The 26,984-nt window shown below is 48.5% G+C and overlaps 1 protein-coding gene across 1 annotated transcript in view; it reads left to right on the top strand.

Annotated features, from left to right (window-relative positions):
• LOC142289924 (tubby-related protein 1-like) overlaps positions 1–25,631 on the top strand; it is a 265,154-nt gene extending 239,523 nt beyond the window's left edge. The window contains exon 6 of the mRNA XM_075333866.1: positions 25,332–25,631. Coding sequence (XP_075189981.1) covers positions 25,332–25,465 — 134 coding nt within the window. The 3' untranslated portion in view covers positions 25,466–25,631. The remainder of the gene's footprint in view (positions 1–25,331) is intronic.
• The last annotated feature ends 1,353 nt before the right edge of the window (positions 25,632–26,984 follow it).

The raw sequence follows: 26,984 nt of genomic DNA, 5'->3' as shown, positions 1-26,984 counted from the left end.
AACTCACAACACAACACAAACTCATGGGAAAGTGACAAGGACATATACTCATGCGAAAACAAAAGAGCAGGACAAGGAAAAAGAGGAGGAGACACAGTTATATGAGTATATGCAAGGAAACGTTGATGCCATTACTGTGCAACTTGAGCCCTGCTCATTTTAGGCTTCCAATCTGGATAAATTGCCTGAGCTTGCCACATACGCCTTGGGGATCTTATCTTGTCCTGCAGCCAGCGTTCTCTCGGAACCTGTCTTCAGTGCTGCAGGGGGTCTGCTGGCAGATAAGCACACATGTCTGTCTACTGACAATGTGGACATGGCTCTCAGAGGACATTTCTTCCCCTGGCTCATCTAGGGGAGGTGAAAGGCACGCGTATTTTTGAGAGTGCTTCATGCCAAGCATATTTTTCTTTTTCAAAAGGGGGGTCAACTGATGCCAGTCAAGTGGGGTGTGTGGCCCAATTAGTGGAAACGAGGGAGACTGTGGTTGGAGTCCCCTCGCTGTGTTTGTAAAAGAACCAAGATGAACAAGTCATGGCTCTCAAAGGACTTTTCTTCCCCTGGGCCATCCAGGGGAGGTGAAAGGCACGCGTATTTATGAGAGTGCTTCATGCAAAGCATCTTTTTCTTTTTCAAAAGGGGGGTCAACTGATGCCAGTCAAGTGGGGTGTGTGTGGCCCAATTAGTGGAAACGAGGGAGACTGTGGTTGGAGTCCCCTCGCTGTGTTTGTAAAAGAACCAAGATGAACAAGTCATGGCTCTCAGAGGACTTTTCTTCCCCTGGGTCATCCAGGGGAGGTGAAAGGCACGCGTATTTTTGAGAGTGCTTCATGCCAAGCATCTTTTTCTTTTTCAAAAGGGCGGGTCAACTGATGCCAGTCAAGTGGGGTGTGTGTGGCCCAATTAGTGGAAACGAGGGAGACTGTGATTGGAGTCCCCTCGCTGTGTTTGTAAAAGAACCAAGATGAACAAGTCATGGCTCTCAGAGGACTTTTCTTCCCCTGGGTCATCCAGGGGAGGTGAAAGGCACGCGTATTTTTGAGAGTGCTTCATGCCAAGCATCTTTTTTTTTTTTCAAAAAGGGGGTCAACTGATGCCAGTCAAGTGGAGTGTGTGTGGCCCAATTAGTGGAAACGAGGGAGACTGTGGTTGGAGTCCCCTCGCTGTGTTTTACATGATTTTCGAAGGGCATGACATGCCTAAGAGGTTGAGTTTCATCATCTGCAACTTGTTGGCAACAGAAAGGCTGCCTTTACACCCTTTTGAGACCGAGGATTTTCGAGACCTTATGCCCATTGCAGTGCCCCAAGAGCCGATGGCCAGTCGTCACTCCTTCTCCAAGAAAGGCGTGCCCGCGCTACCACAGCAGGTCGCACACAACCTCACCGATTCCTTGAGAAACTCTTTGTGTGACAGGGTGCATTTCACCACAGATATTTGGACCAGTAAGCATGGACAGGGGAGTTACATGTTGCTGACTGGGCACTGGGTAACTATGGTGAGAGATGGAGAAGGGTTTGCTGTACAAGTCTTGCCGTCCCCACGACTTGTGTGTCAATCCTTCCTCTGTATGTACAAGTTCCTCCACTGCTTCTGCCTCCTCAACCTCGTGTGGGTCCTCCACCTCGGCCCAAACCCTGTGTGGTCAGGCCACCCTTCCTTGTAACTGCGCCCAAGGAATCCCACACACCTCCTTACTATGCTGGCAGCACAGCTCAACAGCATGATGCGGTTGACTCTTTACTTAGAAATGTCTGGGAATGTGAGTCACACCGCTGAGGAGTTGTGGACGGTAAGCTCTGGAGAGTGAGACCGAGTTTCATCAATGGTTGTCTCCACTCAACCAGCAGCCAGGGAAGGTCGGGTGCGACAATGATGCAAACCAGTCTGCGACCCTTCTTTAGGGCAATGTGACACACATGCCTTGTATGGCTCACGTGTTGAACCTGGTTGTCCAGCAATTTTTAAAACACTATACCGGCTTACATGGCCTTCTGCAGAGGGCACGGTGTAACGCCTGCCTGGATCGACACACTCAGATGGGCTGTAAAGGATAGGCTAGAGGCAAGCCACTCACCAAGCTGGACATCCAGAACCCTGAAACCCTTTAACCCCTATACAGTGATTTGGAATTACACAGGGCCCAAGTTGATCAATACCTGTGGAAGACTGCAGTTCCAGAGAATAGTAGTCATGCAGGGTCAAAAACATTAATTGAGGAAGAGGAACAGAATGGGATGGCCAGGACTTAATCAGAAAACAAGCAGAGGTGAAATGCGGATCGGCCAACGAGGTACATAAACAGCAAGCAGGAAAAGTAGTCAGGTAACAAGCACACAAAATCATAAAACTGAACTGGGGGTAACAGTAACAAGAGGTTCATAGCTTTGTCTGGCAGTGGTCTGCAGACAGGAGGGGCCTAAAAAAGGGTGTGGTGTCTTCCCATTGGTTGTAGCTGAATGATGGTACTTCATCTGTGAGATACCCACCACCTACATTCAGCCTGTGGTTCTGTATCTGTCAAGGTAACGCAACCCAGTGGGTGACCATAACCTGCGTCCACCTGCGCCGCTGGCATCGACTCCTTTCCCATCATCAGCACTATGCACGAAAGGAACACGTTGTCACCTGGCGACCGGAGTACAAATTGATTGAGTGGACTACGTTGGTGACTTAACAGCCGTGTGCGGCAATGATGCAAACCTGTCTGCAGCCCTTTGGCAGGGCAAAATGACACACGTGCCTTGGATGTCTCACGTGTTGAATCTGATTCTCCAGCAATTTTTAAAATACCATCCCGGCCTACATGGCCTTGTGCAGCGGGCACGCTGCTATGTGCTCACTTTCATCCTTCGCACCCAGCAGCTCAACAACTTTCATCACTCCTGAAGTCTTAGGGTCTGGCGGTTAAACGCCGGAAATGCGATGTTCCGACACGCAGGAATTGGAATCTGCACATGTTGCAGCGTCTGTGGCAGCACCTCAGAGCCCTGCTGAAATACGGTCTGACGTATACCCTGGGCTAACTTGATCCAGAGGTGGTGCAGATCAGAGCTGGAGTGGTGTCAGATCAAGGACCTATGCACCCTTCTACACAGTTTACAAATGTCGACGAAGATGTTTAGCAATGGCGATGCCATTCTCAGCGTGACAATTCTGGTCATCTACAAGATGGAGCACACTGTAAGCATTATTCGGAGTCAGGTGTTGGTCCAAGAGGAAGGGGAGGAAGTACAGGAGGAGTCATATGCAGAAGGGATAATAAGATCTACAAGGTCCAGACGGTGAGCGGCACCTAGGCGGCAGTCATGGTGGGGGAGAGGGATTAACAAGGGCGCATGGTATCAGCAAAAATTGTTGAGGAAGGTGCAGGAGCCCATGAAGAAATGGAGGACGAACTGGCGATGGGCATGGAAGACTCAGCAGATGAGTGAGAGCTTGCTCACATTTCGGTTGTGCGAGGTTGGGGGGAGAGGGCAGAGGAAGGAGGCACGATTCTCACCTCTCTGCCACCAACACACCAAGGACTTGGTCCTCCTGGATGCACAAGACACATGAGCGCCTTCTTGCTGCACTACCTACAACATGACCCTCGGATTGTACGAATTCGAAGTAATGCTAACTACTGGGTTGCCACACTGTTAGATCCCTGGTGCAAGACAAAATTTGGCGAAATAATTCCTGCCATAGAAAGGGACGCACGTATACAGGAGTATCTGCAGAAGGTGGTACGGATTCTTAGATCTGCTTTTCCAGTAAACACCAGTGCTGCACAGAGTGAATCTCAACGCTTTGTCATGGATAGGAGGAAATGGTCTTTTACTTGTCCACATCTGAGGGACCGAGGGCTTGCTGCTGTGCTGAGATGGCATTGAGTACGGTGTCCCTGCAGAGTTGCACTTTTGGTCATATACCTGATATAGAAGGGTTAAATGGTTTCTCTATTTCTTTATTAAAGATATTTTATTTCATTAGTAAGTAGTTCATAGTCATAGAGCCTTCGGAATAAGAGACAAGATCAAGGATTATTATTGTCTCTAAATGTTCTTCTTATCTTCTTCTTATCTCATATGCATGACTCTACATTTCTGTTTTGCTAAAACTTAAAGGTCATATGAGCAACTTGTGAAGTCCAGCTAGAAGTTTTTTTTTGCAATATCACATTGATCTGTAAATGGTATAAATAAACTGTACTTTGGTTAAATAAACAGAAAATTGATCATGCTCACATGAATGATGCAGGTCTTTTTCTCCGAGCGCTCGATCTTGATTAGGTCTGAAGAGGCCTAATTCAGAGGACCTCACTGGTGATCCCATAAGCTGACTTGTGACAAAACAGAACAGCTACAACATACCAAATGAGTTGAAAAAGGACAGATGCTGGTGGAAAGGGGAACAGTTGTGTTGGAAAGGGGAAAAAAGTTTTTGTCCGTGGGTTTGGTGGTTAAGCAAAAGTAACATTTGATGAAGAAACACCATCTGTTACGGTGGGACTGGCAGATTTGGATAAGGTGGTATATACTATGTTACCGCTATATAACGAAAATTAATAAGAAAAGAAAGAGAAAGGTATATATCCCTATCAGCAGTCAGAGTCCACCGTGCTCCCAGATGGAAAAGGAGAGGTTGGCAACTGGAAGGTTAGGTGGAGGATACAGATCTGTGTGGCTATGAAACTAATAGTTGCCTGAACCGAGTTAGACGCCACTGGGATCTGGAGACTGGGAGCCCTGTTAGCGTCACAGGGTGCACACGCCCACCCAGCCAAGGAACTCCCTGTTAACATCACAGGGGCCATTGAGTACGCTGACCGTGTGCATTGGGGCCACACCTGTGGACAGCAGGCGCATCAGCAGCAGCAGGCCTGTTAATGCCACTGGGCTGCACAAGCAGGACTTGTAGTACAGGAGCTGGTCTTAACCGTTCTGCGTTACCACTTGTGGTGGCGGCCTGCATCGACGCCCTATCCCTGCCTACCTCTGGCCTAACACATGGAGGTGTGCTCTTTCGGAGCATAATAGAAGACTGCGCACCTCCTTGTTGGCTCCAGCCCGTTTTATAACCTGGGTCCGCCCCAAACCAGGGTGGACCACAATGCACCTCCTGAAGACAAAAGCAGAGTGACACGTCATGAGTGGCATAACTAGCGTCCTATTTGGAACCGCAACTTTAATAATGACCTCATGGCTGCCACGACACAAACACCTCACCAGTCATCGTCTGACTATCAATAATGAGGTGACAAGTCATAGGGGCGGGCCTCTGCAAGCCATTTGGGAGTGGCCTGGCCACATCGTCAGGACACCTGATGCCCTGTGGTCTATATGGGCCCCCCACATCAGGGGCAGTGCCAAAGAGTTCATTACCGGACCTAGTCTCTGATGCAGTAAGTGCCTGAGCATGCTCAGTAGCATGAAATACAGTCTCCGTAAAAAGACTATCAGCTTTAGCATGGTGTCTAGGCACAACACAGGACTTAGACCCGGCACGGAGTGCAAGTACCTGTGCAAAAGGCTTTTCGCACTAAGTGTGGGAGCATGCGCTGTATCCAGAAATGAAGACTTAGCCTCAGGAATGGCACAGTCAGGTTGAGCATACTCACTAGACGAAACACTGTAGTTAGGCTGCGGCTGGGGTAAATCGGCACACACATGCGCACTAGTTGCCTCTCCACACTTACACGTGGAGGAGAAATTGCTCTTCGGGTGTGGACTTGGAGATGCTGTCTATGAACAGAAGGAAAAGCTAAAGGAAGCCTCACTTTCTATCCCTCCGAATGATCAAATGCAGCAAGGAATTCCCTGAGTTTGCTATAAAATTAGCGTAGCAAAATGTGCATGAGGGTGTCATGCAGAGGTGCTGCAAATAGATTTGCACCAGTGGGACACTAATGGAAGTCCAACAGCCAGTTCTTGTATGCCACTAAATGGCAGCATTTTTTGCTATCATTATAGCTTATTAAAAACAGAGCAGGAGGGTGTCCTGCACAGGTGCTGCACATAGATTTGCACCAGTGGGGCACTAATGGAGTACAACTGCCACTTCTTGTATGCCACTAAGTTTACTCAATTTTTCGTTTAATATTTCTTTATTATTTCAAAAGTTTTCATATAACAGAAGATAAGAAATGCATAAGGGTCTTTCATGTTACCCAATGTTACAGCATATGAAGATTATAAAATAACCTATGTCTTGAAGTCTCGTAAAACGTATGGTACTATGAAATGTATCGCAAATCATGTGGAAGGTAAAATCTGTAAAACATCCTATAGAACATCTTAATTTTAACATGTAATAATCTTCTATCTTTATATTTATTCCGTGTAAAGTGTTAAAGGCAACTCCTTCTGTATAGTCTGGTTCAATAGGTATGAAAACATGACCCTATGTATATCAATTAGGTGAGAAAGAGATATAGAGAGAGGGAGAGAAAGATAGGTAGAGAAAAAGGGAAGGAGGGGAAGACATGGGGAAATGGGGGGGGGGGGGAGAAGGTCTGTATTGTGATGCCGCGCCACTCCTGTGTCCGGGAGCCCATCCCGGCTTCTTGAATATTTATTGTGATAGAGCGCCTGTGAGTAACCAGGTTTGGAATTGCTGTGTTTCTCTATACTGAAGCCACGGGTACCAAACCGAGAAACACAAGGAGTCTTTCCCTTCGTCAAACGCTCTCAACTCCTCCAGACGCCGCAGGCTATCCATAGCCTCTACCCAGTCTGCTCTCCTCAATGTACAGGGGGATCTCCAATGCCTCGGTATGATTTGCCTCATTGAAATCATAAAGTACGAGAGCAAGCCTTTCTTCGCCTTGGAGACTGCCCCTGTATACATTGATAAGAGGGCCACTTCCGGTGAGGGTGTCACTTCCGTGTGATGTAAATGGTTATAGAGAGCAAAGACATCTTTCCAAAGACCCTGTATCTCTGGGCAGGTCCACCAGATATGTAGCATTGTGCCCACTGAGGTCTTGCACCTCCAACAGGCGTCAGATACCTCTGGGAACATTTTATGTAGTCTGGCGGGTGTCCTATACCACCGTGAGAGGATTTTATAATTGAGTTCCTGCATTCTACAAGAAATGGTGGATTTATGTGTTAGGTTAAATGACTTACACCATTGTGCCTTGGGAAAAGTCTGGCACAATTCTGTTTGCCAATGTCTAACGTAGTCAGGCAAGTCGTCTCCTCCACCCCCCTCGGGCACTGCTATGTTGTAGATTATTGAGACTATGTGAGGGGGTGTTTCTCTAAGGAAGCATAGTTTTTCAAATGGAGTCAGATCCTTATGTATCTCAGATCCCGGAGCCAGAGAATCTATGAAACTACGTAGTTGTAGATATTGGAACCAGTAACCTGGTTCCCATGGCCGGTCTCCAAGCAGGGATATCAGTGGTTTGCATCCCTGTTGGGTAATTACGTCTTTAACTCGTGGAATCCTTCCCATTGGCGTTGAAATCAGTCTGGGATGAGGTTCGTGAAACCAGCATTGAAACGCGGGGTTGCCCACCAGAGGCGTCATAGGACCCGGTTCTCCTGTCAATCTATATCGTCTATTGGCTGTCCTCCATGCTGTAGCCAGGGACAAGAGGATCGGGGAAACTCCCAGGGTCCCAAGGTTAGTTCTAGATGACAACCAGAAGATTCCGTGTGCCATATTCGGGCATAGTTCACATTCAATCTCCACCCACAATTTTCTGTCTTTACTGTGCAGGAGATCCAATATGCAACCACCCACCGCTGCTGCGTGATAAGCTTTAAGATCCGGGAGCCCCGCCCCTCCGTCCCAGCGAGATTTAGTCAGCATTGAGTATTTCAGTCGGGGTTTGGTGCCACGCCATATAAAATTGCTGATCATCTTCTTTAACTTGAGGAAGACATTTTCTCCTAGGTTCAGTGGGATAGTTTGAAACAGGTATAGTATTTTAGGTAGGACATCCATTTTAATTGTATTGACCCTGCCGAACCAGGAAATGGGGAGGTTATGCCATGCTATGAGGTCTTTGTGGATATTTTTTAAAAGGTCTGGGAAATTGTAATTATATAGATCTTGGTGGTTGGGAGAAACCCTGATCCCCAGATATTTAATGTAATTGCTGGCCCACTTAAAGGGGAAGGCGGGTTTGAGAGTATTCTCTTCTACGGATGGTAGCGATACATTTAAGATCTCTGTTTTTTGTAGGTTTACTTTAAAATTGGAGAGTCTGCCAAAGATCTCAAACTCCTGCAGTATGTTGGGCAAACTAGTCTTCGGCTGTGTCACATATATCAAGAGATCGTCCGCAAATAGTGCTAATTTATGAGATGTTTGTCCTATCTGTATCCCTTTTATCGAAGGGTTTTCCCTGAGTGCATTTGCTAAGGATTCCATTACCAGGATGTATAGGTATGGCGATAGGGGGCATCCCTGTCTGGTACCGTTTCTAATATTAAATGGAGCTGACAGGCGTCCGTTCACGCCCACTTGTGCCGTTGGTTCGTGATATAATGCTTTTATCCATTGTAGTAAGCGCGAACGGACGCCGATTGCCTGCATCGTGGCTTCTAAAAAAAACCAATGGACTCTGTCAAATGCCTTTTCGGCATCTACTGTCAAGAGGCACATTGGGATTTGACGCTGACGTGCCTGGGCCACTAGGGACAGGGTTCTAATAGTGTTGTCCCGTGCCTCCCTCCCTGGGACAAATCCCACCTGGTCTTTGTGGATTAGTTTGGGTATGAGGGGGCCTAGTCTCAGGGCTATCATTTTAGAGTACAATTTAATATCCACATTTATTAGTGAGATAGGTCTGTAATTAGAGCAGGTCAGTGGGTCCCTGCCAGGCTTGGGGATTACAGTTATTCGGGCTTGGAGTGTCTGTTTAGGGAACTGGCATGTGTTGGTTATGGAATTGAAGGCTTTCAGCATTATAGGGCTGCAGGCCCCTCCACATATTTTGTAAAACCGGGGGGTGAACCCATCAGGACCAGGGCTTTTACCCACTTTAAGGGTTTTAATGGCATCGCTTAGCTCTGTGTCTGAGAAATCCTCGTCTATGTCTTCAGCTACCGCATCTTCAAGGGGGTCTGGGGCATATTTGTTTAAGTATTCCCAAATGTCGCGATGTCTCGCATCAGGTGATGGGGTATGTGGGGATGGGATGTTATAAAGTTTTGTATAGTAGTTTCTGAATTCTTCTAATATATCAGGGGTGGAATGTATCTGGGTACCTGTCTGTGAGTTTAACGCTAATATTGGGGTTTGTGCCTGTCTGGGGTGAAGGGTCCTGGCTAACAATCGTCCACTTTTATCTCCAAACTCAAAGATATTCCTACGAAATTTATCTCTGATACACAGTGATTTTCGGTCAAGGATAGATAATATTTGGTGGCGGATAGTAGAAATTTCCGTTTTAATGGTGTCACTGGATTTGGTTTTGTTTATCGTTTCTTTATGGCCTAGTTGTGCTAACAGTTCTTTTAGTTCCCTTGCACTTTCTTTTTTAATTCTTGATCCATGGGATATGCAGACCCCCCTGATCATACATTTCAACGCTTCCCATTTGACCGGGGCAGGTGTGGGATCTGCCATATGATCTATTTTGAAGTTTGCAATGGTTTTATGAATATCCTCCAGGCATTGTTCATTCTTGAGCAGGTTGTCGTTCAGTCTCCATGTGTGTCCCACCCCCCCCATATCTCTCACCCCAATTTCCCCATATACTGGTGCGTGGTCCGACCAGAGAAAAACATCCATTGAACAACCCGGGGATTTGTCTAGCAGGTCGTGGGATATGAAAATGTGGTCTAGTCTGGTGTAGCTATTATGAACTGTGGAATGAAAACTGTAGTCTCTGACTCCGGGATGTAAGACCCTCCAAAGATCGACTAGTTTAAGGGATGTTAGTTCTCGTTTTAATCTGCGTAGTGCCGAGGAGGGGATTGCAGACCTACCAGAGGACGAATCCATGGCTGGATCCAGCACAAGGTTGAAGTCTCCTCCCAAGATGATACAGGTGCCACCCGCAAACTCTGCCAGCTTCTCCAGAGTCTCCACTCCAAAGGATACCTGGTCCTGATTTGGGAAATAGATGTTAGCGATTGTATAAGTATTATTCAGGAAAGATATTTTAAGAAATAGCCAGCGTCCCTCCGGGCTAGTGAGCGTGTCGAGAACTGTTGGCTGGAATGTCTTGTGAAAAGCAATGGAAACCCCACATGCCTTCTTGTTGGGGTGTGGGCCATGGAACCATGTCGGGTAATTCTTGGTTTTACAGTTGGGAGTGTTGGAGGCTATGAAGTGTGTCTCTTGAAATAGGGCTATTTTAACTCCCTTCCTGTGCAGGCGATATAGGATCTGACTTCTCTTTTCGGGTTTATTTAAGCCTTTAGTATTGTAAGTGCAAAAGGTGAGGTGCGACATCACAGAAAAGGGTAGGCAGGGTATAGGGAAAACCAAGGGGAGAAGAGAAAGAGCAGAGATAAGATAGTGGTGAAAGGTAAAATTAGATAAGCTAAGTAGGACTAGGGTGCCTACTGATCTTAGGTATCTACTGGTAGACTATTGTCTAATGTGGCACTCTGCCACGTCCCTAATAGAGGTGCGGGAAAGCCTACGGTCTTTCAGGAACTCCCTTCTGCGGAGAACGCCCACAAGTAATATGAATAACAATCAACGTATACAGTCTAGTAGTGATTAATCACTTTTCCATTCCCCTCCCCCACACCCCCAATTACTTGGTGTGTTTTGGGTATGGATCGCACATCGGGAGGAGAACACGAGGCTATCAACTCAATATAAAATGCCATTAAACCAGAGCTCAGTATCAGATCCAGATGTAAAGAATGAAAGGGGGAGCAACAGATTGAGTGAGACAATAAAAAAAAAAAAAAAAATAAAATAAATAAATAAATATGAAGTGGTGTAGGGCAAAGGACCAGGGGGGAGGACGTGGGGAGAAGTGGGAGGACGGAGTGTAGGAGGCGTATGGAGTGGTGTATGTAGAGAGCATGTCTAAGAGGGGGGGAGAGGAAGGAGGTAGAAATTAGTGTAGGGCATGTGTCCTTTGTAAGTATGTGTGCTGGGGAGGGAAAATGGGTTGAGTAGAGTTAGTTTGTAGGAAGTAGTGCGCTCATAGAAGGTGTGTGAAGAGGAAGACGCAAGGTGGGAATGATATGAAGGAAGAGGTATAAGGGGAGGGGAGAGGGGGCGAGTGGAGGGGAGTAGGGAGAGAGAGAAGGAAAGAGAAGAAAAGAAGAAAAAAAAAAAAAAAAAAAAAAAAAAAAAGGGGGGGGGACTAGGAAAGTAAGCGTGAGGAGAGAAGATACTGATACATGACGCTCTATGAACAGGTAAGCAGTCCAATACAATCAATTTATATCTCGCCTCCTGGTTTTCCAAGAAGTTTTTGTCCTTTTCTTTGGATGGTCAGCGATATTCAGCGGTGTATATCACGGGGGGATCCTCCACCCCTTCTCTTCTGGACTTGTCGCCAGTGCTCTCTTGGTGGTAAGGGTGCAGGGCCCCCCGGGGTTGGCCAATCTGGCAGGCTGATCATAGGCAGTTCAAAAGTCCCTAGGAAGTTGGGGAGGTCTCCCAAGGACCGGAAGACCGCCGACTTCCCATTTTTCTTTGCTGTGAGTTGGAACGGATATCCCCAGCGATATGGAACATCCTTATCTTTGAGGGATTGGAGTAGTGGTCTTAAGGCCTTGCGTAGTTGCAGTGTCCTCCGTGCTAGGTCTGGTAGGACAATCAGAGGTGTCCCTTTATATGTACCCGCTCCTTTCTCTCTGCATCTTTGTAGTATGGCCTCCTTTTCTTTATAGAAGTGGACCCGACATATCACATCTCTTGGTCTGGCCGGATCAGGAGATTTGGGGCCTAGGGATCTGTGGATGCGGTCCAGTTCTATGCGTTGTTCTGGGTCGCGTTGGAGGAGACGGGTAAAGAATTTTTGTGCCCATTCATCCAGCTGTGGTGGTGCCACTGCTTCTGTGAGACCTCTAATTCTTAAGTTATTACGGCGATGTCTGTTTTCAATATCGTCTAAGTGGGTCAGAATGTCCTGTATCTGGGCCGTGTGCTCTGATAGGACTTGTTGATGTGATTCTATATGGGAAAATACCTGTTCCTGCACCTCTTCTGTAGCTGCTACACGCTGACCAATCTGTTTGATTTCTGATTGTATAGAGGCCATGTCTTGCTTATGGGATTCCCTCAGTTTCCCCAGCAAAGAGTCCATTTCCTGCCTGGTTGGAATTGATCTGATATGTGCTTTCCAATCCCAATCTTCTTCTTGCTCCTGTGTCTGGTCTGATTTATTCTTCTCTCCCTTGTTTCTGCGGGTGGAGGTGTTGGAGGTGGGGAGTCTTTGTTCTTTAGGTGATGTGTGCTGTTGTTGTGGTATTACAGGCTCCTCTCCGGGTGTCACAGATCTGCTTCCCATGGCTGCTGGGGTCTGCTGTATCACAGAGCTGGGGCCCTGCTCTGCCTGCAGTTTATCTGGCAGTCGCTTTTGTGGCTGGGACAGGGGGTTTTCAACACTCCGTTCTGTAGTGTCCTGCTGTGCCTTATCTATGTTTATGGCTGAGCTGGCTGCTGTTATGTGAGGAGACAGTGAGGTCGCTCCACTGCATGTTTGCTGAGCGTTATCTCCTGCCTCAGTGTCTGCCGGCGCCATGTTGGAGAGAGCAGAGGTATCAGGCTGGGAGGCTGAGGTCCCGAAAAAGCGGGTGATATCTGTACCTTCCCCCTCTGGAGTCTGTACACTCGTCCCCCGTCCTCTCCTGCGTGCCATTACTGATCCTGGACCCGGTGAGTGCCTTTGAAGTGTGAGAATTCACCGCTGGTATGTGGGAGCTCCTTCTTACAGCGTCTCAGTGTGCCATCGGCTAGCTCCGCCCCCTCTCAAGTTTACTCAATTTTTGGTATTATAATGTCTTAGTAACAATGAGTTTGAGTGTGCAATGCAGGCAGACGTGCTGCAAATATCTTTGCACTAGTGGGACAATACAGAAGTCCAACAGCCAGTTCTTGTATGCCACTAAATGGCAGCATTTTTTGCTATCATTATAGCTTATTAAAAACAGAGCAGGAGGGTGTCATGCAGAGGTGCTGCACATAGATTTGCACCAGTGGGGCACTAATGGAGTACAACAGCCACTTCTTGTATGCCACTAAGTTTACTCAATTTTTGGTATTATAACGTCTTAGTAACAATGAGTTTGAGTGTGCAATGCAAGCTGACGTGCTGCAAATATCTTTGCACTAGTGGGACAATACAGAAGTCCAACAGCCACGTTTAGGATGCCACTAAGTTCACTCAATTTTTGGTATTATAATGTCTTAGTAACAATGAGTTTGAGTGTGCAATGCAGGCAGACGTGCTGCAAATATCTTTGCACTAGTTGGACAATACAGAAGTCCAACAGGCACGTTTAGGATGCCACTAAGTTCACTCAGTGTTTGCTAGTATAATGGCTTAGTAATAATGAGTTTGAGTGTGAAATGTAGGCAGACGTGCTGCAAATATCTTTGCACTAGTGGGACAATACAGAAGTCCAACAGCCACTTTTATGATGCCACTAAGTTCACTCAGTGTTTGCTAGTATAATAGCGTAGTAACAATGAGTTTGAGTGTGCAAAGGGCAGGAGGGTACAGTGGCAGGGTTGTGGGTCTCTGGGTAGAGGAAAAGAAGCCTGCCTTTCTATCCCTCCTAATGGGGAAATGCAGCGAGGAAATCCCTGACCTTAGCTACACAGACGCTGTCATCTTGTGTAGCTGTTAAACTCTGTTTTCACGGACCTGTCACCTATGGCTCTGACCCTGCCGGTATTAGCCCTTAAAAGGACTGATAGAAAGTGCTATCCCTATTCTGTACAGCGCTGTGTATAGAGCGTACACAGCAGTATCGGAGATAGGCGATGCGCCAGCGGTGACTGACACCAAGGACGCAGAAGGCAGATAATGGCGTGCTGGAGGAAAATGTCCATTTTTATAATGCAGGGACATGTGACATGGACATCCTGTCACACATGCCGTTGCTTCTCTGGCTAAAAGTCCACTTAGCTGTGTGTGTGTCTTGGATTGGCTGACATGCTGGCCCGCCCCGCTACACGCGCGCGCTTAGGGAAGGAAGACAAGGAAAAAAAAAAAAAAATGGCGATCGCCATTATACAAACAGGAGTGATCTGAAGGCGCTGTTCACGCACACTATACACTGAAATGTCATAATAGTGTGAGTCACAGAGTGACTTACACTATTACAGCGGAAAGTCAGCTAGTAATTAGCTGGTCTTTTTGCTGCTAGAACCGTTCTCGAACGTATCTAGAACTATCGAGCTTTAGCAAAAAGCTCGAGTTCTAGTTCGATCTAGAACAGCCCCCAAAATCACTCGAGCCGCGAACTGGAGAACCTCGAACCGCGAACCGCGCTCAACTCTAGTATGGAGTCCCAGCACCAGCAGCCATGAGCCTGGGCTGCTCACCTCAGCAGACTCTCTGTTCTGAATGCCTCCTGATTATTTTAGCTGATCCAGTGAGGAATCAAAACCTGGATTGAATGTGGAGAAGGGAGCAACCAGTCCCACTGCCATTCCTACTGATTGCTCCAGGAAAAACTGAGCCCAAAATTACACTGAAATAAACAGGCTTCAGTGACTAACTTATTGCTGAGCCAGATATAACTTTCCCAGCCTTTCCCAGCCCATTTGCATGGGCTGACTGCTCCACAGTCAGTACATGGAGGCATATGAAATGAACCGGGGGGACTCATACCTGTTCTCTAGTACTTCTCCCCTCGGCATCTCACTATATATAATGTCCCCATACTGCCATACTGCCCATGCTGCATTGAAAAAATAAAGCCATCATACTCATCTACTCTGGGTTCTCCTAGTGGCCCCAGCGCCGGCGGATCACAGCAGTCTCATCGCGCGCACAAGACATCAAAGTCCCGGCGCCTTGCGGTTAAGTCACCACGCTGGGACTCTGATGTCCTGCGCTTACACTCATGCAGCAGTGCAGGGAAATCATATTTCCCAGCACTACCGCAGAGGTTAACTACATCGGCGCGCTGTATGCACCGATATAATTAACAGTAGCGCAGCTCCAGTTAGGCATCCTCTGAGCATGGCCCCCACCTTCCCCCAGTAGCTGCGCTACTGTTTGAATGTAAAGAGACAGCTAATAGGAGCCGGCTGTTTCTCTGAATGGCGGGCGCCCCCTAACCTGCTCGGGCCTGGTCGCAGTGGCGACCGCTGTAACTGCGATCGTTACGCCCCTGGTCCCAATTGTTGGACTTCTATTCATCATACATTTATGATTTACCTTGTAAGGGAAACTACTTAACATCTTTAGGGTATGTTGCGATTTTATTCATGATTTTCTGGAATCACAATAAAAACACATCAAGCCCAATTCCTTATTGCATTTGTACCTGTTTTTGTTGGGTGTCTAGTATTTTTCCCAAAAGATATTTTCTCTGTCGCTTCATTGGGGGACACAGGAAACCATGGATGTATGCTGCTGGCTCTAGGAGGCTGACACTATGCAAATCAAAAAGTTGGCTCCTCCCCAGTAGTATACACCCACTGACCGAAGCTGAGGAAATCAGTTTTTGCTTAGTGTCCGAGGAGATTGGACACTCAGGGGCTGCTTTCAGCCCCTCAGGTTTGTATTGTTGTGTTTTATTAATGATTTCCCTTTCTTTCAGACACAGCTTTTTGGGCGACAGGGTGTAATCGCTCACCCTGTTCTCGCCCATAGAGACCGGTCGCACAGAGTGGGGTCCGTCCGCCACTACTGTTGTCCTCCGTGTCTGTCTGGCAGTGAACCCAGGCCCTCCAACACAGAAGAATGTTCGAGGTGCATCCGCATTAAGGAAAAGTGCAACGTCGTTGACAAAGGCGGAGGGTCCTGCCCCCCTCCCCAACACTCTCGCTCCCAAGCCTGATTGTGGGGTAGGACGAAGACGGTACCTGGGATGGAGAGGTACCCCTCCAGTCTCCTGTCAACTACTCCCGGGTCAACTGGCAAGATGCCTTCATTCGCCTCCTCCAAGACAAGCTGGAACCTACAGGAAAAGGTACCATCTATAATCCCGGGGGACCCCCTTTATATTTATTCCCCCGCTCCTGTAGCCCTGTCCTGGGTAATGGGGGGACCGCCTTATATATAGTTCAGAGCCCCCGGTTTTTCACAGATGCCTGGGTAGTTTTCCTCCCCGCAGCGTAGTTTTCCTCCCTCCACTCAATTGGCTCCAGTGCGACCCCCCCTCCGGACCCCTTCGATTCTCAGCTCACCTGTAGTTTTTAAAAAAAAAATGTAACTCCGGCGCCATTGCAGCCTTCTCCTCCGGCCAGTCCATGCCCCCTCCTGCGCCCCTCGGCCTATCCCCACTTATTGCCTGTGCGCCCTTCCAGGCCACACCCCCTGCTCTGTTGAGTGCTCACGCACGTTTTTCAAACCTAGCCTGCCTCTTTTATCCCCTAGCGTGGCTTTGACTTTTACTTCCCGTGCCTGACGTCATTTCCTGGCGCCAACCCCCGTCACTCCTGCCGTTCATTGGCCCACCTCCACAGGCCCGAGCCTCCTCTCCCGGGTAAGCAGCGCTACTGCCGCCAAGAGAACCGAGCCTCCCCTCCCGGGTAAGCAATGCTGCCGCTGCCGCGAAGTCCGAGCCTCCCCTCCAGGATAAGCAGCGCTACCGCCGCAGCGAGTTTTGTTACTAAGCGCTCCCCCGCAGGCAGCGTTTTTTCCAAGGCAGCGATTGATCCACCGCTCCCCCAGGCATCAGTGTCAGTCAGCGCTGCATCGGAGTCTCACAGTCCAGCGCCCACCGCAGCCGGGCCCGCCGCAGTAATCATTCACAGGGATCATTTACTATGGCACTGTTGTCTACGTAGGAGTCATCGTTCAAATTCCTCTCAGGGCTCATTCACTATGGTACTGTTGTCTGTGAAGGAGCAGTATGACACACACTTTTAATGTCTTCCTGTAGTACAAAGCCTTAAGAGTACTTTACACGCTGCGATCTTGCTAGCGAGATCACAAGCGAGCGTACCCGCCCCCGCCGGTTGTGCGACACGGGCAAATTGCTGCCCGTGGCGCACAACATCGCTAGCCCCCATCACACGGACTTACCTGCCCTGCGACGTCGCTCTGGCCGGCGATCCTCCTCCTTTCTAAGGCAGTTGTTTACCATTTTAGTCACTCTGTGGCAGTAAATAGCCACGGCTATGTTGGCCTCCGTTTGTCCCAGCACCTACCTCTGCCTGGTACCCTAGCCCTTAGTTTATTCTTACACATTCTCAAACGAGATACTATGTCCAGTCAGTCCTCTTCTCTTGGCCTCAACCTCTTGAAGACAGTCTCCATAGATTCTCAGCTTCGTGGGCACAGATTCCACAAGAGATAAAGCATTATCTCTCATTCTCGTACTCCTTCTGCTGGGATTTATCATCTTCTAACGCATATCTCAATAGTGGTTCTCTAGTACCCTCTCTCTGGTTCTCTAGTACCCTCTCTCTCCCCCTACTTCAGGGTCCTCCCAGGCTTCGCCAATGGGCTTCTCTGTTCAGTTACTCAGCTATTTTCTCTGATGCCTCATTGAGGGACACAGGACCATGGGTAATATGCTGCCTATCCATAGGAGGACACTAAGTAGATGCAAAAGCATAGCTCCTTCTCTGCAGTATACACCCCCTGGCCGGGCCAGGCAAGCTCAGTTTTAGCTTAGTTTCTGCAGGAGGCACTTCCTTTCAAGGTTTGTTATTTTTTGAGGGCGACGGTTTCCTTTAGGGACCGATCTCCCACTATCATCAACGGGCGGGAACGTGAAGTGTTGCCTACACGTACCCCCTCCCGCGACGCTGGATCCTGGGCTGGACGACGGGTTCCACAGACACCGATTTTCCAAAGCCCAGGGTAGAGGCCTGTGCCCTATAGCCCAATTCCTCAGCCCCTCTCTGCAGGCTCTGAGTTGAATATGACACCGACACAGCAAGCTGACTCTGCTATTTTCACTGCCTGGAAAGCAGTGTTTTAAGGCGAGATCCCCCCTGACTGGGCAAGGAAACCGGTTTCCCAGAAAAAGGGAGAAAAGACGCTGCAGGGAAGGCCCAGGACATTTACAGTATTTATTATGTGCAAGGAGCAAGGATCCTGCACACAAAGTGTTAACTTTCTCTAGCTTGCTGGCTGGAGGAGGGGGAACGTCTGCTGTTTGCAAAAAGTCTTGCAGATAATTTCCCAGTGGCAGGGGGGAGGGCCCAGGGCTCAGGGACTCACACTGTTTATTATCTGCTCTGTTTATTTGCTCTAGCAGAAAATCCGGCTGATAACCACCAGTGACAGGTGACACGCTGTGTGCTGACTGTAGGGAGAGGGAGGAAAACTCAGAAGCTCCCTTCCCGCCGTTTTTTTTTTTTTACTACCCACAGCAGGGGGGGCACACTGACTCATCATCCCGCTCTTTTAGCGCTAAGCCTCCCCCCCCCGCGGCCGCGATAAGCCCCGCCCCCCCAGGAAAGCGTGCGAAGATCTTCATAGAGCTTAATCCTTCCTGAGGACAGGGCCATTGGCTGATTCTGGTGAGGTGCTTGCTTCAATTGTAGCTCTGCTGAGCATTGCTCCCCCTCCTGGCATAATCCTATTAGGAACATGCAGAAATCTAAGGGCACTAAGAGTACTAAGGCCCACATAGTCTATTATTCAGCCTGCACTGCCTGCCACGCTGAGCTACCACGTAAACACACCTCTTCTCTCTGTGAGTCCTGTGCCACTATAGCCCCCCAAGACCCCCCTGCCACCACCGCCGCAACCGGCAGCCCAGAGCCTAGGGCCCCCAGCCCATCGGAATGGGCACAGTTTCTGTCCCAATCCATGGAAAAACTGTCACAGAACCTGGTTCTGGCTATGCAATGTCGTCCTCCACACCCTTCTGGGTCCCTGGACAGAACACAGCCTGAGGATACCCCTATGGAGTATCCTTCTGAGGTAATCCGGGCACATGCTTCACCGGTTGCAGGGATCAGGAAAAGAGCACACGGCCGGGTGTCTCCAGCGGGCTCTCCCTCGGGAGCACAAAGGGCAGGCTCTCCCACTCGCTCCACGGCTTCTGAAGAGCTGGAGGAGGGAGAATGCTGTTTGTACCAGGAGGATTCCTTGGTTTCATCACCCCCAGATGATCAAACTGCAATAGACTCCCTTATAGCAGTAATCAACCAAACTCTGCATGTGGAGGATCCCCCATCCATTACCACTGACCATGCGGTCTCCTTTTAAGAGGGCAAGGAAACCCCAAAAGGTTTTCGCTGATCACCCAGAGTTTCAGGATATCCTCACAAAGCAAAGGGAGAAGCCTGACATGCGCTTCGGTAACCGAAAACTCATGGAGTCCCGGTACCCTTTTGCCTCACCTGCTCCTAAGGGCTGGGCCGATCCGCCCTCGGTCGACCCCCCGGTCTCCCGCCTTACCACAAAGACGCTCCTGTCTTTACCCGATGGTTCTTCCATCAAGGACCCAACAGACAGACAGGTGGAGCACCTCGCCCGCTCTGCTTTTGAGGCTGCGGGTTCCTCCCTCTCGCCCTCCTTTGCCTCTGTGTGGGTCGCAAAGGCGATCTCGGTCTGGGCAGACTCCCTTAACACTTTGCTTGAGGAATCCCAGTTCACTCATACCTTCACAGAGGTAACAGCTCAAATTGCCGCTGCAGCGGAGTACCTCATCCAGGCCTCCATGGACGCTGCTACCTGTGCAGCGTTTGCTGCCTCAAATACCATAGCCATCCGTAGAGCTCTCTGGCTCCGACAATGGCGAGCGGACTCTGCCTCCAAGAAGTCTCTCACGAGCCTTCCCTTTTTTCCAGACCGATTGTTTGGCGAACGTCTGGACAAGCTCATTTCTGACACCACGGGAGGAAAGAGTACCTCCCTCCCACAGCTAAAGTCCAGGACGTCCTTCACCAGACGTCCACAGTCCTCGTTCCGCTCCTTTCGGAACTCATTTGGTTGGTCGACATCCCGTGCTGTCCCCGCCACCAGCCGCGGACTACGCAGGGTCAAACCTTCTCAGCTCTCCCCGAAACCCACTTCATCATGGCAGCCTAGACCGAAACAGTCCAGGACTAGGGAGACTCGGCCACAACGTTTTCCCCCCTCATGACTCCTTCGGCGCCCCGGAAGACACACTCATTGTAGGAGGTCGACTGCGGCTCTTTCAACACATCTGGGCTGCCGCCTCAGACGACAAATGGGTGCGAGACCTTGTGTCTTCCGGTTACCACATAGAATTTCGGACCCGAAAACGACGCAAAGCTTTTTTCTCAGCAATCCACTCGCTCCAAACAGCAGGAGTGACAATACCTGTCCCAGACAACGAGAAGTTCGGGGGGTTTTATTCCAACCTCTTTGTGGTCCCCAAAAAGGATGGGTCAGTTCGACCCATCCTGGACCTCAAGCACCTAAACAAACACGTGCACGTACGGAGATTCAGAATGGAGTCCCTAAGGTCCATTATTGCATCCATGGTTGAAGGGGAATTCCTCGCCTCCATAGACATCAAGGACGCGTACCTGCACATACCCATCGCCCCAGATCACCAAAAGTTCCTCTGCTTCGCAATTCAGGACTCCCACTTTCAATTCGTAGCTCTACCCTTCGGCCTTTCCACCGCACCAAGGGTCTTCACCAAAGTCATGGCGGCCGCCATGAGCGTCCTTCACGCCAGGGGAGTAGTCGTTCTCCCTTACTTGGACGACCTCCTCATAAAGGCCCCCTCCTTCCGCGACTGCTCAACCAGCGTACAGATCACCGCGGACACCCTATCCCGCTTAGGGTGGCTAGTGAATCTGGACAAATCATCCCCGATCCCATCAGGATCCATCACCTTCCTGGGCATGTCCCTGGACACCCGTCGAGGCTTGATCCTTCTCCCTCAGGACAAGGCGTTCGCTCTTCAACGATCGGTACACTGCCTTCTACGTCCTCCGTCTCGCTCCATTCAATTCAGCATGAAAGTGCTTGGCAGGATGGTGGCGGCTATGGAAGTAGTACCCTTTGCTCAACTGCACCTCCGCCCACTGCAGCTAGCCTTACTAGCGGCCTGGGACAAGAGCCCCTTCTCCCTGGACAGACATCTTCACCTGACACCTTCAGTCAGGTACGCACTCCGCTGGTGACTTCGGTCCTCATCCCTATCGAAGGGGAGATCTTTTCTCCCAGTGAACTGGCTGGTCCTGACCACGGACGCCAGCCTCCTAGGCTGGGGAGCAGTGTACCGGCACCACACTGCTCAAGGACGTTGGACGCCCCAGGAGTCTTTCCTTCCCATCAACATCCTGGAACTCCGCGCGATCTTCCTCGCGCTCAGAGCGTTTTGCCCTCTGCTAGCGGGTCATCAGATTCGAGTCCAATCGGACAATGCGACAGCTGTAGCCTACATCAATCGGCAGGGGGCCACCCGCAGCAAAGCGGCTTATCTCGAAGCCCACAAGATCCTCAGCTGGGCCGAATCGACGGGATCAGTGATATCAGCGGTACACATACCGGGGGTAGAGAACTGGGCAGCAGACTTTCTGAGTCGCCAAGGCCTGGCTGCCGGACAAAGGTCTCTCCACCCAGATGTGTTTCTACACATCTGCACTCGCTGGGGCACACCAGACGTGGACCTAATGGCCTCAAGGTTGAATGCAAAGGTACCCGCGTTCATAGCGAGGTCACGCGACCCGCAGTCCATCGGCGCGGATGCTCTAGCCTGTTCCTGGCGCCACTTCCGCCTGCCTTACATATTTCCACCTCTACCCCTGCTGCCGCGGGTAATCAGGAAGATCAAGGCAGAGAGAGTCCCAGTGATACTGATAGCACCGGACTGGCCCAGGTGCGCCTGGTACGCCGAATTAGTACAAATGCTCACAGACGCACCGTGGCGCCTTCCAGACATCCCAGACTTGCTGACCCAAGGGCCCATTTCCCATCAGAACTCCAGAGCCCTGAAGCTGACAGCATGGCCATTGAGACCTGGATATTAACAAGAGCAGGATTCTCCCCCGCGGTTATTGCCACCATGATCAGCGCCCGAAAGCCTGCTTCATCCCGCATTTACCACCGTGCGTGGAAAATCTTCCTTTCATGGTGCAGGGAAACTAACGTCCAGCCTTTGCCTCTGGCTATCCCCAGAATTCTCGACTTTCTACAGTCTGGCTTGCGAGCGGGGTTGGCTCTCAGTTCCCTTAAAGGGCAGGTCTCAGCGCTCTCAATCTTCTACCAATGCCGCCTGGCTCAAAAACCGCAAGTCAAGACCTTCCTCCAGGGCGTTTCCCATCTAGTTCCCCCTTACAAACGGCCGCAGGAACCATGGGACCTCAACCTCGTTCTGGACGGTCTCCAGAGGTCTCCCTTTGAACCCCTCAAGGAATCCTCCCTTGCTCTTCTGTCCTGGAAGGTAACATTCTTAGTGGCAATTACGTCCATCAGACGGGTTTCGGAGTTGGCAGCACTCACTTGCCGTGATCCTTTTCTGATCTTTCACCAGGACAAGGTGGTTCTGCGCCCCCTTCCGGATTTCCTTCCAAAGGTTCTTACCCTGTTTCATTTGAATGAGGACATTTTCCTGCCTTCCTTTTGTCCACACCCGGTTCATAGGGTGGAAAAGTCTCTGCATTCGTTAGACCTCGTCAGAGCTCTCAGATGTTACATATCCAGGATAGCCCCCTTTAGGAAAACGGACTCTTTGTTCGTCATTCCTGAGGGGCCTAAGAAGGGACAGGCAGCTTCAAAGGCGACGCTGGCTCGCTGGCTCCGCTCTGCAATCCAGGAAGTCTACCGCTTGCAACTCAAGCCCATTCCTAGTGGGCTGCGGGCTCATTCCACGCGAGCAGTTGGAGCGTCGTGGGCCATTCGGCATCAGGCTTCAGTGGAACAGGTGTGTAAGGCTGCGACCTGGTCTAGCCTACATACGTTTTCAAAGCATTACAGAGTCCATACCCAGGTTTCAACTGAGGCAAATATGGGTAGGAATATTCTGCAATTGGCAGTAGAGCACCTCTCTCAGTAGGCGCTCCAGGCTGTCTGGGACTGGTTCCTAGTCCTTGGGTTGTGTTGCCTTCTTTTATGTTTCCCACCCATGGACTGCTTTAGGACGTCCCATGGTCCAATGAGGCGTCAGAGAAAAACAGATTTTTGTGTACTCACCATAAAATCGTTTTCGCTTAGCCATCATTGGGGGACACAGCACCCACCCTGTTGCCCTGTTGGACCTTGGTTCTCTCAGTACCTTATTTGGTTATGACTCTTTTTTTCTCATGTGCCTCTGTTGAGGTAAGTTTTTAATGTTTTTTTCTCCTACTGCTTGTGTACTAAAACTGAGCTTGCCTGGCCCGGCCAGGGGGTGTATACTGCAGAGGAGGAGCTATGCTTTTGCATCTACTTAGTGTCCTCCTATGGATAGGCAGCATGACACCCATGGTCCTGTGTCCCCCAATGATGGCTAAGAGAAAACGATTTTACGGTGAGTACACAAATCTGTTTTTTTACTTAACAGCTTACCGTTCAGGACATTCACAGTCCCCATTTTCTTATCTTTTTCACCAGGAAGCGGTTCTTTACAGTGTCTAGCGACAGGTTCCATTCACGGGACCTTGTCCCTGCTAGTCCTATCTTCGAGTCCTTCTATTCCCAACCTTGGGGACTGCTTTAGGACATCCCATGGTTTCCTGTGTCCCCCAATGAAGCGACAGAGTAAATAAGATTTTGGGTACTCACCGTAAAATCTCTTTCTCGTAGCCTTCATTGGAGGACACAGCACCCACCATTTTCTTCAGACTTTACTGGATCCGGACTGTTTTAAGATTCAAGCTTCTCCTCGTACTGCTTTTACACTAACTGATTTCCTCAGCTCCAGTCAGTGGGTGTATACTACTGGGGAGGAGCCAACTTTTTGATTTGCATAGTGTCAGCCTCCTATAGCCAGCAGCATACACCCATCATTTCCTGTATCCCCCAATGAAGGCTCCGAGAAAGATTTTACCGTGAGTACCCAAAATCTTATTTTATTTACACCAGGACCCTTGGCACAATGTGTGCGACATTTTACAAAATGTGCTAATTTTTTAGCTAAAAGTGACAAAAATAAGACCATTTTTTACTTTGTGAAAAATGTATGAACCTTGTGCCCCATTTTGATGGAATGGGAAACAAATAAATGGCAATAAATATCACAAGAATAAAAGGAAAGTTAAAAAAAGATGAATCGGGCTCATCATTTTTTAATTTAGTGTGAAAAACCTTTGTATCATGATTTAGTTGAATCATAAGAAAACAATGCAATTGCATTGTGCAAACATGGCTCTAAGGCGGGCTTTGCACACTGCGACATCGCAGGTGCGATGTCGGTGGGGTCAAATTGAAAGTGACGCACATCCGGCATCGCATGCGACATCGCAGTGTGTAAAGCCTGGATGATACGATTAACGAGCGCAAAAGCGTCGTAATCGTATCATCGGTGCAGCGTCGGCGTAATTCATAATTATGCCGACGCGATGGTCCGATGTTGTTCCTCCCTCCTGCGGCAGCACACATCGCTGTGTGTGAAGCCGCAGGAGCGAGGAACATCTCCTACCGGCGTCACTGCGGCTTCCATAGGATATGCGGAAGGAAGGAGATGGGCAGGATCTTTACATCCTGCTCATCTCCGCCCCTCCGCTCCGATTGGCCGCCTGCCGTGTGACGTCGCAGTGACGCCGCACGACCCGCCCCCTTAACAAGGAGGCGGGTCGCCGGCCACAGGGACGTCGCAGGGCAGGTGAGTGTGTGTGTGAAGCTGGCGTAGCGATAATTTTCGCTACGCCAGCTATCACCACATATCGCTGCTGCGACGGGGACGGGCACTATCGTACTCGGCATCGCAGCATCGGCCTGCGATGTCGCAGTGTGCAAAGTGCCCCTTAATCTACAGTTTAGAGTGTACAACATTTTTCTGAGACATTGTAAACATCGCAGTAAATGCAGCAAAGCTGACATGCCAACTACAGAAAGCGTGAACCAATTGTGTGTTCTCTTGTGGCCACTATAAAAACAGGAATATCTCAAGATTTTTTTTTTTTAATGTGGACAGTCACATAAAAAGCTCAAAAATGTACAAAAATATCATTTAAATCAAGTTTTGTTGCAAACATAATACTTTTCTCAATTCCCTTTCTATTTACAAAATTAACAAGAAAAAATTCCATCAATTATATGGAAAGTCACTTTTTAGATATCAATTTTACAGGAAATATGTCTATTGATATAAGGTGCATCAAACTATTAAATAAACATAAAATTCAACTAACTGACTTTGATTTTTTCTTCACAGTTGATTATATCATCATGCAATTTGGTCGCATAGCAGATGATGCATTCACCATGGACTATAAGTATCCCATGTGTGCAGTTCAAGCATTTGCGATTGCACTCTCTAGCTTTGATGGAAAATTGGCATGCGAATAATGTCCCCAAGGATTTTCTCCATAATGAAATAAATTCTCAATACATGAAGAAAATTATTTATAATAAAACAGAAATATCATGTGTCATTTTTTTGCACCTTTGCCACAGGCCATATATTACACAACGCTTCTATGATCATAATAAAATACTACAGTTATGGCTAAAAGTCTTGGCACCCTTGAAATTGTTCCAGAAAATGAAATATTTCTCTAAGAAAATTATTGCAATTGCACGTTTCGTCATATTGGAACCATAAAAAAAAAAAAAAAAAACAGAAAAAAAAAGGCAAATTGGACATAATTTCACAGAAAACTCAAAAAATGGGCCAGACAAAATTGTTGGAACCCTCAATTTAACCCCTTCACCCCTAGATGATTTTCCATTTTTAATTTTTGTTTTTTTTTCAGGATCTGGGGCTCATTGATGGCTTATTTTGCGTTTTGAGCTGACGTTTTTAATGATATCATTTTTGTACAGATGCTACAGTTTGATCACCAGTTATTACATTTTTTAATTTCTTTCTTGTCACGCGGGCATTTCTGAACACGACAATACCAAATATGTGCATATTTTTTATTTTTGCAACTGTTTTATTTTCAATGGGGCGCATGTGGGGTAATTTGAACTTTTAGTTTTTTTATTTCATATTTTTAAAAACTGGTTTTTTTTACTTTTTCTTTTTACTATTCCCCTTAGGGGACTTTATCACTGCAGTGTCTGGTCACCTGTGCATTTCTGTTGATCAGAGCTGTACAGCTCTGATCAACAGAAATGCTTTTTTCCTGTGACTGCCGGTGCTCTGTTGGCTCGGACAAGAAATATGTCTTGATAGTAACAGGGATCATCACATGACCCATCGTTACCATGGCAACCATCAGCTCCCCGCGGGTGGATAGCACATCTACCTGTGCCTGTTGGCCACACATGTCTGCTGTTCAAATCAGCGGACAGGTGCCGGGATCACCTGTCATACTGATACATCCTTGGTCATAAAGAGTTTAATATTTGGTTGCACACCCTTTGGAATAATTGACTGTAATCAATCGCTTCCTATAACCATCAACAAGCTTCTTACACCTCTTAACTAGAATTTTGGACCAATCTTCTTTTGCAAACTGCTCCAGGTGTTTCACATTTGAAGGGTGCCTTCTCGAAACGAAAATTTTAAGATTTCTCCACAGGTTTTCAATGAAATTTAGATCCTGACTTATTTCAAGCCTTTTCAAAACTCTACAGCGGGCTTTTTTTTAAATCCATTTCTGTGGTCTTCTTGAAGTATACTTGGGGCCATTGCCCTGCTGGAAAACTCATGACCTAGGAAACAAACCCAGTTTCTGACACTGGGCACTACATTGTGATTCAAAATCCTTCAGTAACCTTCAGATTTCATGATGTCTTGCACACAGTGCAGGCAGGCACCCAGTGCCAGAGGCAGCAAAAAAAACACCTAAACCATGTTTGAACCTCCACCATATTTGATTGGAGGTACTGTGTTTTTTTCTTTGTGGTTAAATAAGTA

This window comes from Anomaloglossus baeobatrachus, chromosome 2 (genome assembly GCF_048569485.1).
Source record: "Anomaloglossus baeobatrachus isolate aAnoBae1 chromosome 2, aAnoBae1.hap1, whole genome shotgun sequence".
NCBI lineage: Eukaryota > Metazoa > Chordata > Amphibia > Anura > Aromobatidae > Anomaloglossus > Anomaloglossus baeobatrachus.
Note: the sequence above shows the minus strand (reverse complement) of the source record. Positions and strands in the feature narration are given on the sequence as shown.